The 14,398-nt window shown below is 48.9% G+C and overlaps 1 protein-coding gene and 1 long non-coding RNA gene across 2 annotated transcripts in view; both read left to right on the plus strand.

Moving 5' to 3' along the window:
- LOC148654365 (uncharacterized) overlaps window positions 1-14,398 on the plus strand; it is a 140,445-nt gene that overhangs the window by 29,299 nt on the left and 96,748 nt on the right. The gene's annotated exons all lie outside the window — the stretch shown is intronic.
- LOC148654368 (uncharacterized) lies at window positions 5,326-13,067 on the plus strand. The gene is given in 2 exon segments (XM_088646587.1): window positions 5,326-12,960; window positions 12,963-13,067. Coding segments are annotated over 2 exon segments (7,725 nt in total). The 3' UTR covers window positions 13,053-13,067.

The following is a 14,398-nucleotide window of genomic DNA, read 5'->3' on the forward strand; positions in this document are numbered from 1 at the left end:
TTACTAGTGAAGGGTTTAATATTGAAGAGAGGGACAGTACAGAGTTTAGTGCTGAAGAGTTTACTAGTGAAGGGTTTAATATTGAAGAGAGGGACAGTACAGAGTTTAGTGCTGAAGAGTTTACTAGTGAAGGGTTTAATATTGAAGAGAGGGACAGTACAGAGTTTAGTGCTGAAGAGTTTACTAGTGAAGGGTTTAATATTGAAGAGAGGGACAGTACAGGGTTTAGTGCTGAAGAGTTTACTAGTGAAGGGTTTAATATTGAAGAGAGGGACAGTACAGAGTTTAGTGCTGAAGAGTTTACTAGTGAAGGGTTTAATATTGAAGAGAGGGACAGTACAGAGTTTAGTGCTGAAGAGTTTACTAGTGAAGGGTTAAACTCGCCCCCCGGGGGAGGTGTCCGCTTACTTTCAGTTTCGGAATGAGCAGCTGATCAGGCCACAGCTGACCGGATCCAGTTCAGAGACGCCTGGTTCTTCCACACAGACGGGTCTCAGTTCACGACCAGTAATCAGGCAGCACCCGACACGCACTGCCGCCTCTCTCTCTCCCCGTTACTGACGAGACGACGAGACACCGACACCCGCTCGAAGCCACTGGGTATGAAGTCGGGGTGTTCAGTTTTAATTGGGAAGTCGCTTGGCTTCTCCGCCTGGGTGCCTTTTTTCTGCATTTTTCGAGGGATGAGTCCTTGTCTCTTGCGGTCGGTGCGGTGCGCTCTTTCCCTCCGCGGAGGCGAGAATTTCGGGGCGGCGGAGCCCCGCTGGAGAGGCTCTCGCCTCACTGTGACACTGGAGCTGCAGATGGAATCGGATGGGGGTTGAAAGTCGGTCGTTCACCCTTCATTCCGTTTCACTGTTTCGCAAAGTAAAAATGATGGAAGCTCGTTTCCGCCAGGGAGTATCTCAGAATTCCGACTTTATATCTCGACTTCGAAATAGCCATATTTCATTGTCTGTCCTTTTGTTATTGTAACGGATTCGGGTTCTAGGGCTTGTGCCCTCGCCGCTCCCACCCTAGTTCGTGCCTCGCTGCACTGGCTCACTTTCTTTAAGAACACTTTCTTTAACCCCTGCCGCCAGCATCCCTGTTATGCGCAGGGGAGGGTGGTGTACTGCAACCAGATCGTGCAACCTGGATGTCGGCCGTTCCGTTACACTATTTTCATGAATCGTACAGGATCATAGGATCTATAAGCCTGAAGACTTGTCCTGTACAGTGCCCTGATAAAAATCAAATTAATTACACTAATTTTTATAGAATCCCATTTCCGCCAGTGAGGCTTCCATAGTACCCGGATGGAATAGTGCACGGTGGGCTTTTTAAAATAGTTTTTATTTACGTAGACAGAATATGAAATAAGATACAGAAATAGGCACTTCACATCCAGAAGAATTCACAATTATAAAAGCTGAAACATACTTTTTACGTATTTCCATTGTATGTCCTTTTTTACTTAAAAAAGAAGGTCTTCTTTAGCTCAGCTGGCAAGAGGTTCGAGCCAGTGCAGGGAGGCACGAACTAGGGTGGGAGCGGCGAGGGCACAATCCCCTGAACCTGAATCCGTTACAATAACAAAAGGACAGACAATGGAATACGGCTATTTCGAAGTCGCAATTCTGAGATGCTAAGTCGCAATTCTGAGATGCTAAGTCGCAATTCTGAGATGCTAAGTCGCAATTCTGACTTGCTAAGTCGCAATTCTGAGATAGCATAGCGCGTTTGTTTTTTCCTCCCTGGCGGAAATGGGCTTCCATTGCTGTAGATTAAATGAATCGCTTTGAAACATCTAAATTCGGAATTCTGAGTTGCTAAGTCGGAATTCTGAGTTGCTAAGTCTGTAAGATTAATTTCATAAAAAGCAATAGAGACGTTATCGGGGTTTTTAAAAATGTTTACAATTATTAGCTCATACACGAAGGGAGGTTCTGTTGTCTTGTGTGAACTGCAACAGCACTGTGAGAACCACAGTGTCACGCCCTCTGCAGCCAGAGGGCGCTCCTTCTCTGTCCTGTCCCTAGTTTCCGGTCTGCTGTCCTTCCTGTCCCTCTCTTTCCCTTGGGCTATATATTTCCGGGTCTTGCACTCTGTCCGGGCTCAGCTTTGACGTTCGGATGTCCTGAGACCCGCCTAGCACCAGGGCGCCCCACGTCCGCTCCCTGAGGGCATAGGTTTCTATACGGCATTCCTGAACTCTTTGCACTATGAGCCCGGGCCTTTTTCCTGTCTCGCCGCTACGCATATGGGTCTTTTCCGCTCTCCTGCTCCCCACGGTTAGTCCCTTTGGACGTCAGTGACAGAATGCTGAGCCACCTACTGACCCCGCGAGCGGTGTTTTTTTTTGTCTTGCCGCAGTTTTTTTTTCTTGTTCTCTGGGCTGTTTTTTTTTTCAGTTCCTCTATTCTTATCACTGGATATCACTCCGATCTTCCGTGCCTGTGAGCGGGTCCTGCACCTGGCTTTCCTCGGGTAGATCACTCCGATATCAGTGATTGAATGTTGAGCTGGCTTGCCTATTCTTATTACTGGATATCACTCCGAGCTTCTGTGTCTGGAGCGGGTTCTCGTGCCTGGCTCTTCCTGGTCTGGCTCTCTCCGATATCAGTGATAGAATGGTAAGCTTTCTGCCGTTCCTCCATTCTTTTCGCTGGATATCACTCCGGGCATCTGTGTCTGTGAGCGGACTTGGGTCTGGCTTTCCTCAGGTTGTCCACTCTGATATCAGCGTTAGAATGTGTACGTGCCATTTGCCCAGTCTGCGGTATTTTTCCCCGGGGTTTTTGTGTTTTTTTTCTTGTTTTTTGCCTTTTGTTTTGATTTTTTTTCTTCCTGGTTTCCCCTCCTTTTTGGTCCCCCCTGCTCTCTGTGTCTCGGAACTTTGGTTCCTATCTGTCTTGTGTGGTTTGTCTCCCTGGTCTTTCCCAGGTTTTTGTTTGTTTGTGTTTGTGCTTGTGTACTTTTTTTGTTTTAAGTCTCTGGAGCTCTTCTCTACCCCCCCCTTCCTCCTCCCAATAAAGGTTTATACCCCGGAGGAAGGGGTAGCTCTCAGCCGTGGATTCCCGGAGGTTTCCTTTCAGTTAAATTAGGTTTTTCCTCCCCCCAGTGCTGGGCAGCTTATTTATTTGTATGGGTGTCGGGAGCCGCCCATGAAGGGGGGGGTACTGTCACGCCCTCTGCAGCCAGAGGGCGCTCCTTCTCTGTCCTGTCCCTAGTTTCCGGTCTGCTGTCCTTCCTGTCCCTCTCTTTCCCTTGGGCTATATATTTCCGGGTCTTGCACTCTGTCCGGGCTCAGCTTTGACGTTCGGATGTCCTGAGACCCGCCTAGCACCAGGGCGCCCCACGTCCGCTCCCTGAGGGCATAGGTTTCTATACGGCATTCCTGAACTCTTTGCACTATGAGCCCGGGCCTTTTTCCCGTCTCGCCGCTACGCATATGGGTCTTTTCCGCTCTCCTGCTCCCCACGGTTTGTCCCTTTGGACGTCAGTGACACACAGTCCTGTAGTATCCAGTCAGTTAGTGTGTATTAACCCCTCTCTCTCTCAGTGCAGTGTTAAAGTACTGGAGTGTCCAGTCAGTGTGTCTGTATGAACCCCTCTCTCTCTCAGTGCAGTGTTAATGTACTGGAGTGTCCAGTCAGTGTGTCTGTATGAACCCCTCTCTCTCTCAGTGCAGTGTTAATGTACTGGAGTGTCCAGTCAGTGTGTCTGTATGAACCCCTCTCTCTCTCAGTGCAGTGTTAATGTACTGGAGTGTCCAGTCAGTGTGTCTGTATGAACCCCTCTCTCTCTCAGTGCAGTGTTAATGTACTGGAGTGTCCAGTCAGTGTGTCTGTATGAACCCCTCTCTCTCAGTGCAGTGTTAATGTACTGGAGTGTCCAGTCAGTGTGTCTGTATGAACCCCTCTCTCTCAGTGCAGTGTTAATGTACTGGAGTGTCCGGTCAGTGTCTGTATTAACCCCTCTCTCTCTCAGTGCAGTGTTAATGTACTGGAGTGTCCAGTCAGTGTGTCTGTATGAACCCCTCTCTCTCTCAGTGCAGTGTTAATGTACTGGAGTGTCCAGTCAGTGTGTGTGTATTAATCCCTCTCTCTCTCAGTGCAGTGTTAATGTACTGGAGTGTCCAGTCAGTGTGTCTGTATGAACCCCTCTCTCTCTCAGTGCAGTGTTAATGTACTGGAATGTCCAGTCAGTGTGTGTGTATTAACCCCTCTCTCTCAGTGCAGTGTTAATGTACTGGAGTGTCCAGTCAGTGTGTCTGTATGAACCCCTCTCTCTCTCAGTGCAGTGTTCATGTACTGGAGTGTCCAGTCAGTGTGTCTGTATGAACCCCTCTCTCTCTCAGTGCAGTGTTAATGTACTGGAGTGTCCAGTCAGTGTGTCTGTATGAACCCCTCTCTCTCTCAGTGCAGTATTCATGTACTGGAGTGTAGCTATTATGCTATTGTGACGGGAAAGTGAATATTTAAGACCGATACAAAAAAATAATAAAAAAGTCAATATAGTATACATATGTTTACATTTTCTTAAGAGTAAGAGCTTATTTAAGATAATCAAAAATATATATATATTAGACATAGTGGCTTTAGAAACCTAAGATATTTATAAGCAAATTAAGCGGGGTTAGAGGAGTCATTTGAATGTAAGCTGCATTAATAACCAGGCCTGCGCTGAACATCCACCCAAAACACTACTTCTGTGACAAACCACACCTTTCTCACAGACCCCCTGCTAAACTCTGACGCGGCGGGGTGGGTCGTTTTTAAAAAGACCGCGCGAGAGTGGACATGAAAGCAGACACTGCTGATGGTAGCGTTTCGGGAAGCCCTCTCACAGTTTTCAATGAAAAGGGTGAGACAACAGGATGCCAAACAGACCAATAGTGAAACAGAGGCCTGGGTGAGATGCATTATCACAGTGAGTCTGCGCTGCTCATCCACAGAATACTTGCTCTTTGCGTATGTCATGTCATTTATGAGGTTATTCAAGCAACGCATGAAGCAAATATGATGTCATTTTTACTTTACTGAATGCAAGCAGCTTAAAAAATCAACAGTTAAAAGTCAACACCCCAATAAAAGTCAAATGGGACTGCGCATGTTAAATATTCTGAATCTCTATTCTCAATAACAGCTTAAATACTTCAGGAGGGAGCTTGACTGTTCTGTTATTCTTAAGTGAACAATACAAAGTCAATTTAAACAGCATGAATTCATTAAAACATGATGGGTGATTTCCGTTTTGAATCTTGCCCTTGCTGCTTGTGTCTTCCAGGTGCTGCCCCTCCTTCCCAGCTAAAACTCAACCAGTCACAGACCAGCTCACAAAATGGGAGGCCATACATCTTCACTTTGTTCCATATGTCAAACAGATATGTATTATGGCTACAAACTACTTGACTCTGTTTTCAAGGCGTATGGTCAATTATTACCTGATAGTCCACATGCAGAAATAGATGACAGGCTTAAATCAGGCAAGTGTGGAAGGTGTTATGAAAGGTACTTGAGAGACAAGGAGAGAGACAAGGAAATGAGGGAGCAGGAGGAGAGGACAAATATGGCAGAGGAGAGAAGAAAGCATGCAGAGGAGAGGAGAAAGATGGCAGAGGAGAGAAGAAAGCATGCAGAGAAAGAGAGACAGTGGGAGGAGGAAAAGAAACAGATGGTGAGGAGAAGGCTAGAGGGAACTCGAGAGGAGACGGCCAGGAGGTGTGCTCAGGAGAGACGGAGGAGAGCAGAGGAGATCCAGCAACGTCATGGTCAAGTGGTGAGAGAGGTGTTTCAGGGACGGCGAGAAACCCTGAACGCTGGTGATTCAGATTCAGACAAAGGGCTACTGAACATCCTGTCCAGACAACTTGGAATCCCTGAGGCCGAGATCGATCTCAGGAAACTGTCCCCCCAGCAGGTCCTCTCTCTGTCCCTCAGTCTCCAGGAGCTGCTGTTTGATGACTGGGTCGACCACACCCCACTAGAAGACACCCTGCTTCACACCCAGGTCCTGATCACAGAGCTGTGCATGATAGTGCTGGATACCAGTGAGGATGGCTCGCTGGAGACTGCTGCTGACCAGCTACAGCTCATAGTGGAGACACTGGTCAGGGTGGTGAGAGAGGGAGAGGGACAGTGTCTGTACTTCACACAGGCCCTGTTCTTGACTTACACTCAGCTCCTGGAAACCTGCACTGAGACCCAGCTCACCACACTCTCCATCGCTGTGGCGTGGACCCAAGGGGACATTTCCACCGAGCAGCTCTTCCTCCTGAAGGTCCTGGAGCTGCTGCTCAGAGCCATGGAGGAGAGGAACGGGACAGCTGTGACAGGAGAGGTGAGGGGTGAGGAGGAGAAGTGTCTGGAGCTGATCCTGGACGCTCTGGTTCAGACATCTGAAGGAGGTGCCTTCTGCAGGCTGACAGCCTCGCTCCTGGGACTCCTGGGAACTGGCCGCTGGACTTGTACAGAGGTGCTCAGACTGTTAGACACACTTGTTCAGAAACCGTTAACCCCCGAGGATCTGCTGAGGATCACCGACCTGGTGAAAGGGAATGACCTTTCACCTTTCTGGACAGGCAGCGAGGGCTGCTCTCTGGACTCTTTGCTGGAATCTGAACACCCCGATACTGAATTTCGCAAGACCTTTGAGGAGAAGCTTCGGAGAGAAGGTGATAGGATACTGGAGTCTCATGTTTCACGACTGCGAGAGTCAGGATGCATCGATGCTGCGACTGCAGAAGTAGTGAAAGGCGTGGTGGGTGCCACCCAGAGGGAATTTGAGGACAATCTAAATGAAATCGAAGACAATGAGAATGAGGCTAAATTGCTCCACAGTGTTTTTAAAGGGTCCCTTAAAGGAATCAGGATGGAGGCAGCAGAGCTGGAGAGAGTCCTGTCAGCCCTGAGCAGAGCTGTGTTCCAGACCCAGGGCTACTGGCCCACAGTGGCTCAACTGGTCAGCTGGTGTGTGCTGGCAGTCTCTGGCACGGACAGACCACATGCTGTCATACCTCTACAGATCGACCCCTGTGTGGTGGCCATGTACGCAGCACTGAAGGTCCTACAGGGTGAGAGGGTGGGTGTGGTGCTGCGATCTGCCTCCTCACAGGACCACAGACCCCAGAACTGGACTAGTTTCTTCCAGCTGTTTGGAATCACGGTCAATATGAGCTGTGAGGAGGTGCTAGATGAAGATTTCCAAGATAACATTGTCTATGGCACTGTGGAGACTTCTTTCATGAGATTCCTTCAGCAGGGTCCAGGGCAAGGACTTTGGACACCAGCAGAGATCCCAGACTTTTATTGTCTGGTAAAGAAATTCAGAGAAGAAAAAAGTACAACAGACAACAGACAACAGAGTCAGCGCGGTGGTGTTCTCATCTCAATCATGAAAGTGTTACAAATGGTGGAAATGCATCGTGTGTCTCCCAGCTTCAGGGACAGACACGACTACACCCTAACCCAGCTGCTGGACATAGGGTGTCATGGCCCTGACCTCCTGTTCACTCTGAAGGACTATCTGACAACCAAAGGAGAGAAGAACCTGGAAGAAGTACTGCAAGAAATTCAGGAGAGGGGAGAGACAGAGACGACCACAATTAAAAAGGTGAGGGACATTGTAACCTCTGTCCAAGAACAGATTAAAAATTCTCTGAAGGAAACTGCTCAGCAAAAAAAAACATATTTTGAAATGGTCAAACAGAAAGTTGACAGGTTGAAAAAATTATTCTGGAAGAAATCTTTCCATGGTTTCAATAGAGGCTGCCTGACAGGCCACATTCTGGGCACGGAGGAGCTGCGGACAGCCCTGGTCGTCCTGTGCTCAGCTGTGTATGAGACCCAGGGCTGGTGGCCCAGAGTCACTCAGATGGTCAGCTGGTGTCTGCTGGCTCTGTCGGCATCAGGGAAGCTACTGGAGCTGGGCACTGGAGAGGGGAAGTCCTGTGTGGTGGCCATGTTCACAGCCTACAGGGTACTGAGAGGGGGGAGTGTGGACGTCCTGTCCAGCTCTCCTATCCTGGCCCAGAGTGACGCACAGGAGTGGAGGACGTTTTATGGATTGTTTGGCATTGCCATCGATAGCAACACCGACAAAACCACGGACAAGAGCAGGAAGGAGTGCTACCAGTGCGATGTGGTCTACGGCACAGCAGACAGCTTTGCGGCAGACTGCCTGCGCCAGAGTTTCGAGACGAAAGACATTCGGCCCAGACGGAAGTTCCAGTGCGCCATCGTGGACGAGGTGGACTCACTCCTGCTGGACAAGGGGGTGCAAATGACCTACCTGTCCACAGACATGGCTCCCATGCAGCACCTCAACATTGTCTTGGCCATGATCTGGAGCATCGTCAGCCAACACGGCTTTGTGGCCACGGAGAACGGGCCGATGGTCCGAGGGCCTGTCCTGCCTTTCAACAGAGCTCTGTTTGACTCCATAGACATGGAAGCAGTGGAACCAGCTGACATTCTGCAGATGGCAGAAGAAGAGGGTCTGATTCAAAAGGGTTTTACCAGCAGCTATGACAAACTTGAGACCACTGAGACATCATCCGAGGATCCAAATATAGGAATCCTTAAAGAAAAGCTAAGGACTGTGTCCCAGGACGACATGGTCCAGATATTCCAGATAGCCCATGAATACTTCCCATACCGTTTCACCACCTATACCCAGGATAAGACCGGGATCCTGCGTCTCTGCTCCCACGGCAATACTTCTGAAGGTGAAGATCTACCTGAGGTCTCCTTTTTGCTTCTGGAGGAGGGTCTCTGCTGTGGGCTGTACGACAAAGAGGAGCCCCTCTGGGAAGCTGTGGAGGAGAACGTTAGAAACCACTTCTTCTTCACTTCTGGCCAGACGGTAGAAAAGCAAGAACAGAAAACCTGTGTCCCAGGCTTCTTGCGAGAGCTGGTGGAGAAGAAGCTCAGTGTGTGGGTCCAGAACGCTTTCCTGGCCCTTAAGGTACAGGAGGGCCAGGAGTACATCGTGGAGGACAGCCGTGTCCTTCCGGTGGATTTCGGCTCCACGGGTGTTGTGGAAAAGAACAAGAAATGGGGGAACGGCCTGCAGCAGTTCCTGGAGATGAAGCACCAGACCACACTGAGCTGCATGTCCCTCGTCACCAACTTCCTGTCCAATGTAGCCTTCTTCAGGAAGTATGAAGGCCAGATCTTTGGGACAACAGGGACTCTGGGAACACAGGAGGAGACCGAGCTGCTGAGGAAGCTCTATCCTGGCCTCTCCACCTGCAGGATTCCCTCCTTCAATGGGAAGAAGCTGTACGAGGTGGAGGGAGTAATTGAGAAAGATGTGGATGAATGGAGGAGGAAGATATGCTCTTCTGTTCTGCAGCAGACTAACCCTGCTGCCCCCTGCACAACAGGACGGGCTGCACTAGTGATCTGTGAGAAAATCAAACAAGCAGGGGACATCCACAGAGCTCTCTCTGAACAACTGAAGGAGGAAGAGGGAAAAGAGCACCTAAAGCTCTACGTCAACAGCAACAGGGATAACTCCAGCATCACGGAAAAGGCTCTACGGCCTGGAGATGTGATTGTGGCCACTAACCTGGCTGGCCGAGGCACAGACCTCAAGGTCACAGACGAGGTGAATCAGGCTGGAGGGCTGTTTGTAGTTCTCACTTTCCTCCCACAAAACGCCAGAGTGGAGTTGCAGGCATTCGGCCGCACGGCGAGGAAGGGCAACCCTGGATCGGCCCAGCTCCTCCTCTGCTCGGCTCATCTTCAGGAGCCAGTGAAATCGGCCCCAACGCTGCAGCAAGCCAGGGAGGCCCGAAACCAGCTGGCCAGAGACCGGGTGTCTCGTGTGCTACAGGATGACATCCCTGAGCTCTCACTGCGGGAGGAGCTCTTCTCCGAGTACTGCGAGCACCTGCAGGACATCTACAGCAGCTTCCCCGAGTCCGAGAGCCGCAGGGTGATGGTGGCTGTGCTGAATGAGTACTGGGGGATATGGCTGCTGAACAAGACAGAGGAAATGTCAGCTCCGGACATGTCAGCTCTGGACCGGCTCAGAAGAGACCTGAGAGAGAAAATGGAAGAAGCAGAACAAAAATGCCAAACCAACCAGTCTCCTTCTTCCAGCATCTACCAGTACATCAAGTTCGGGAACAAGCTGCTCTATGAGAAAAAGTGGGAAGAGAGCTCTGAGCTCTTCAGTAAAGCCATAGAGCTGGACAGCTCCTGGGCTGCCATCGCCCTCTATAAACGTGCCTACTGTACTTTGAAGAAACAAGACCAAGATTACTTTAGAAGGGCGAAAGAAGACTTGGAGAAAGCCCTGCACTCTGTGGAGCTCTTTACAGAGCAGTGTCTTACAACCCTGCAGCTGGTGAAACTCTCTGAGAAAGACTCTGGACAGAGCACCACTGCATTCCAGAGACAGACACAGGTCAGGATTCAGGTGCTCAGCAATGTTCGCATAAATATCAAAGAAGCAATGGAGAAACTGACAGAAATAGAACAGAAAAAGAGAGACATTCTTATAGAAGAGAGCTCCATCTTCTCCCTGGTGAAGGATCCAGAGTCTGACGTCCATGAGGAGCTGTACCGGGTCTACCAGCTGGGCCTGGAGCTGGTCTTCTCTGTGAAGGAGAAGCCCCGGTTCTGCTGGGAAGGACTGATAGTCTTTCTTCTAGGAGTGGCACAGATTGCACTTGGTATTGTTCTGATTTTGACGACTACCGGAATCCTGCTTACTGTGGGTTCTGCTCTGATTAGTGAGGGGATATCAGACTGCATTACTGGAACTACAGCCATGGTGACAGGCGAGTTCAGCTGGACCTCCTGGATTATTGGCAAAGCAGTATCCCTGGCTGTGTCACTCGTTGGGTATGGACTCGGAAAGCTGCTTTCCAAGGGTATGTCAGCCTGCAAGGCGGGGGTTCGGGGCTTGAACAAGCTGAAGTCCCTGCCCAAGTTCATCTCCAGGCAGTGTAAAGGAGGCATGACGGGAATCATGAAGGAAAATCTGAAAAATGCACTAAAGTATGCTGGAAAGGAGGTTGTGCAGCAAACTATAATGTGTGGTGTGAGCAAAGCAGAAGAAATAGCAATTGATCGGATATGTGGCCAAATAAGACATCACATCCAAGAGAAAGTATTCGAAACAGTTGAGAACAATATAGCCAGTGACCCACTAGGCCCCCTGGTGGACAGTGTGGTGGTCTCACATATCACTGAAAATGAAGATCTCGGACTCCTCCTGGCTGATGAAGAGAACAGGAGAGAGTTACTGGGCATTTTCCAGACAGCGTGCGGGACAGTGCTTGAGTCACACTGCTCTGGGCTGGGCTGGCAACAGCAGCTGAACACCTCCATTCACAACATCGTGAATAAAGCCAAGCACGGGAACAATGCGACAGCGAACAGTGTCCTGACTCTAATCCGGGCTGCTCACATGGCCGTTCTCTGTGGAGACGCAGTTCTTTCAGCGATGGACCTCTGCAGGGAATTCAACAGCCAATATTGTGAGGAACTCGAGAAAACTTTGAAAAGGTTGAAGAAGAACGTGGAGAAAGAAGGGCTCTCCGGTGGTGATAAAGCCAATCTGGTTTCTTTTAAAACGGAGATAACCAAGATGATCTCTTCAGCGCTGGGTGACGCTATTTTTCAGATAGTTCACCAGAAATTCTCCAGCCACATGGTCAGTCTCGCCCAAGAACAGATTAACGGAAAGATTGGCCAATTGGTAAGCAGTACTCTGAAGACAAGCAGAACCCGAGAGAAGCTGGAAGCGGGCCTGCACACCAGCTACATCGCCAGTGCCCCAGAGTCACACAGACATGCCACAGAAGAGGACTTGATTGGCGTGACCGCCTATGCTATGAAAATGACACAGCGCACTGCTGATGGTCCAAGTAACAGCGCTGAGAGCAACAGCCTGGCCACACTGCTGGAAGCCAAGCTCCTGGCTGAGAGCAGCAGCAAGACTGTGGTCATTTACACTGAGAACAGTAGAGGAAAGCGCAGCAAGATGACTGTGGTGCATCCGAATAAATCCACAGAGGGCACCGTGGAGCTGCTCTACCACCCCAAGAGTGACCGCTGCCCCAACGGCCACTACGAGGCCCTGATCAACGGCCGGGTGGTGGAAGTGAGCGGACAGAGGAACAACTGCCTTTATGTGGCGTTCGCTCGCAGCCAGCAGACGACTGCTTCTTCAGACACCATCTCCTCTGTGGCTGCCGGGCTGCGGGAGAAGGCAGTCCAGATGAGCCTGAGTGATCCAGGAAAGTGGGCCCCGCTCATCAAACGCAAGGAGAGAGTTCTGAACATCCGAGGGGGCGGCTGGTTCATGGCTGAGGGAGGTGGTGAATATGTCAAGGAGACACAGGAGGAGCTTGAGAAACACACTGGTCGGGTTGGCAAATACAAAGATAATCAGAATTACCTTCATGAGAACGGAATAGGCAAGTTCATGAATGCTGACCACCAGCCTGCCGTTGACAGCGTCGTTGAGGCCTATTTTAAGAATCCTGAAAGTCCGCTGGTCAAAGGCTTGATTCACATGTGGACTGATGGGAAATACCAACTGAATAACCCCCCAGACAAAAATAAATTTAGGAGTCAGATGCATTCCCATGGAAGGAATCTGCCCACTGTCCTTGTGCCCAGAGATCTACACAGAGCCTTCCCAACAACCTGCAGTAAAGAGTTCAGACAAGCAGTGGCAGAATACATCAGCAAGGATGATGTGGAAGGCTTTCTGAAAATGGCTATACTGGGTGCTGCCCCGAAATCTATCTATGGGAAGAGTGGAAATGGACAGAATACAAATTTGGGAAATCGAAGAGTTTCTATCTATACAAACAAATTTCAACAGGCATCTCTGCAAGTAATAGAGGTTTATAGACAAAAGCTTCAGGAAAGCAATTTCATGGATAGTAATCAATTAGAAAAAAGTTTTGAAAGGGCAGAGCATTGGGTTAACAACAAACAGTACAATGACCAAAACGATCGCCATGTTCAACAGACCCAGAAGATTCTGAACAAGAAGCTCAGCTGGAGCTTCTGAATTGTGTTTGGCTGTGGACACGTCGTTGATTTTACTGGGCACATAAACATTCATACCTTCTTCGAAGAGGCAAATTCGTCAAAGGCCTTTCTTCAAGACGGGAAACAGTCCACACTGAAACACGACTTCATTGTCCTGCAGGAACGGAGAGCAGGTCTTAATTGGAGTTTAATCCAGGCGATCAGCTTAGACACCGCACCACACGAGAGCAGTAAAAACCAAGGTGAGGGAGGTCTTGACTGCTGAGATCAAAGCTCTCAGACTGGCAGTAGATTTGGGATCTAGAGCCAGTAGATTAGCTCTGTATGGAAGCCCGTTTCTGCCAGGGACTAAAAAAAAAACGCGCTATGGTAACTCAGAATTCCGACTTTATATCTCAGAATTGCGACTTCGAAATAGCCCAAATTTCATTGTCTGTCCTTGTGTTACTGTAATGGATTCGGGTTTTAGGGCTGGTGCCCTCGCCTCCCCCCCCCTACTTCGTGCCTCACTGCAATGGGCTCGAACCCATTTCGATTTCGATTTAGAGGAAGACATAGTGTAAGCCTCTCTTGGGGTGTGTGTTTAGTGCTGAAGAGTTTACTAGTGAAGGGTTTAATATTGAAGAGAGGGACAGTACAGGGTTTAGTGCTGAAGAGTTTACTAGTGAAGGGTTTAATATTGAAGAGAGGGACAGTACAGGGTTTAGTGCTGAAGAGTTTACTAGTGAAGGGTTTAATATTGAAGAGAGGGACAGTACAGAGTTTAGTGCTGAAGAGTTTACTAGTGAAGGGTTTAATATTGAAGAGAGGGACAGTACAGAGTTTAGTGCTGAAGAGTTTACTAGTGAAGGGTTTAATATTGAAGAGAGGGACAGTACAGGGTTTAGTGCTGAAGAGTTTACTAGTGAAGGGTTTAATATTGAAGAGAGGGACAGTACAGAGTTTAGTGCTGAAGAGTTTACTAGTGAAGGGTTTAATATTGAAGAGAGGGACAGTACAGGGTTTAGTGCTGAAGAGTTTACTAGTGAAGGGTTTAATATTGAAGAGAGGGACAGTACAGAGTTTAGTGCTGAAGAGTTTACTAGTGAAGGGTTTAATATTGAAGAGAGGGACAGTACAGAGTTTAGTGCTGAAGAGTTTACTAGTGAAGGGTTTAATATAGAAGAGAGGGACAGTACAGAGTTTAGTGCTGAAGAGTTTACTAGTGAAGGGTTTAATATTGAAGAGAGGGACAGTACAGGGTTTAGTGCTGAAGAGTTTACTAGTGAAGGGTTTAATATTGAAGAGAGGGACAGTACAGAGTTTAGTGCTGAAGAGTTTACTAGTGAAGGGTTTAATATTGAAGAGAGGGACAGTACAGAGTTTAGTGCTGAAGAGTTTACTAGTGAAGGGTT

The sequence above is a fragment of the Lepisosteus platostomus genome, chromosome 9, assembly GCF_059453375.1.
Source record: "Lepisosteus platostomus isolate fLepPlt1 chromosome 9, fLepPlt1.hap1, whole genome shotgun sequence".
Lineage (NCBI taxonomy): Eukaryota > Metazoa > Chordata > Actinopteri > Semionotiformes > Lepisosteidae > Lepisosteus > Lepisosteus platostomus.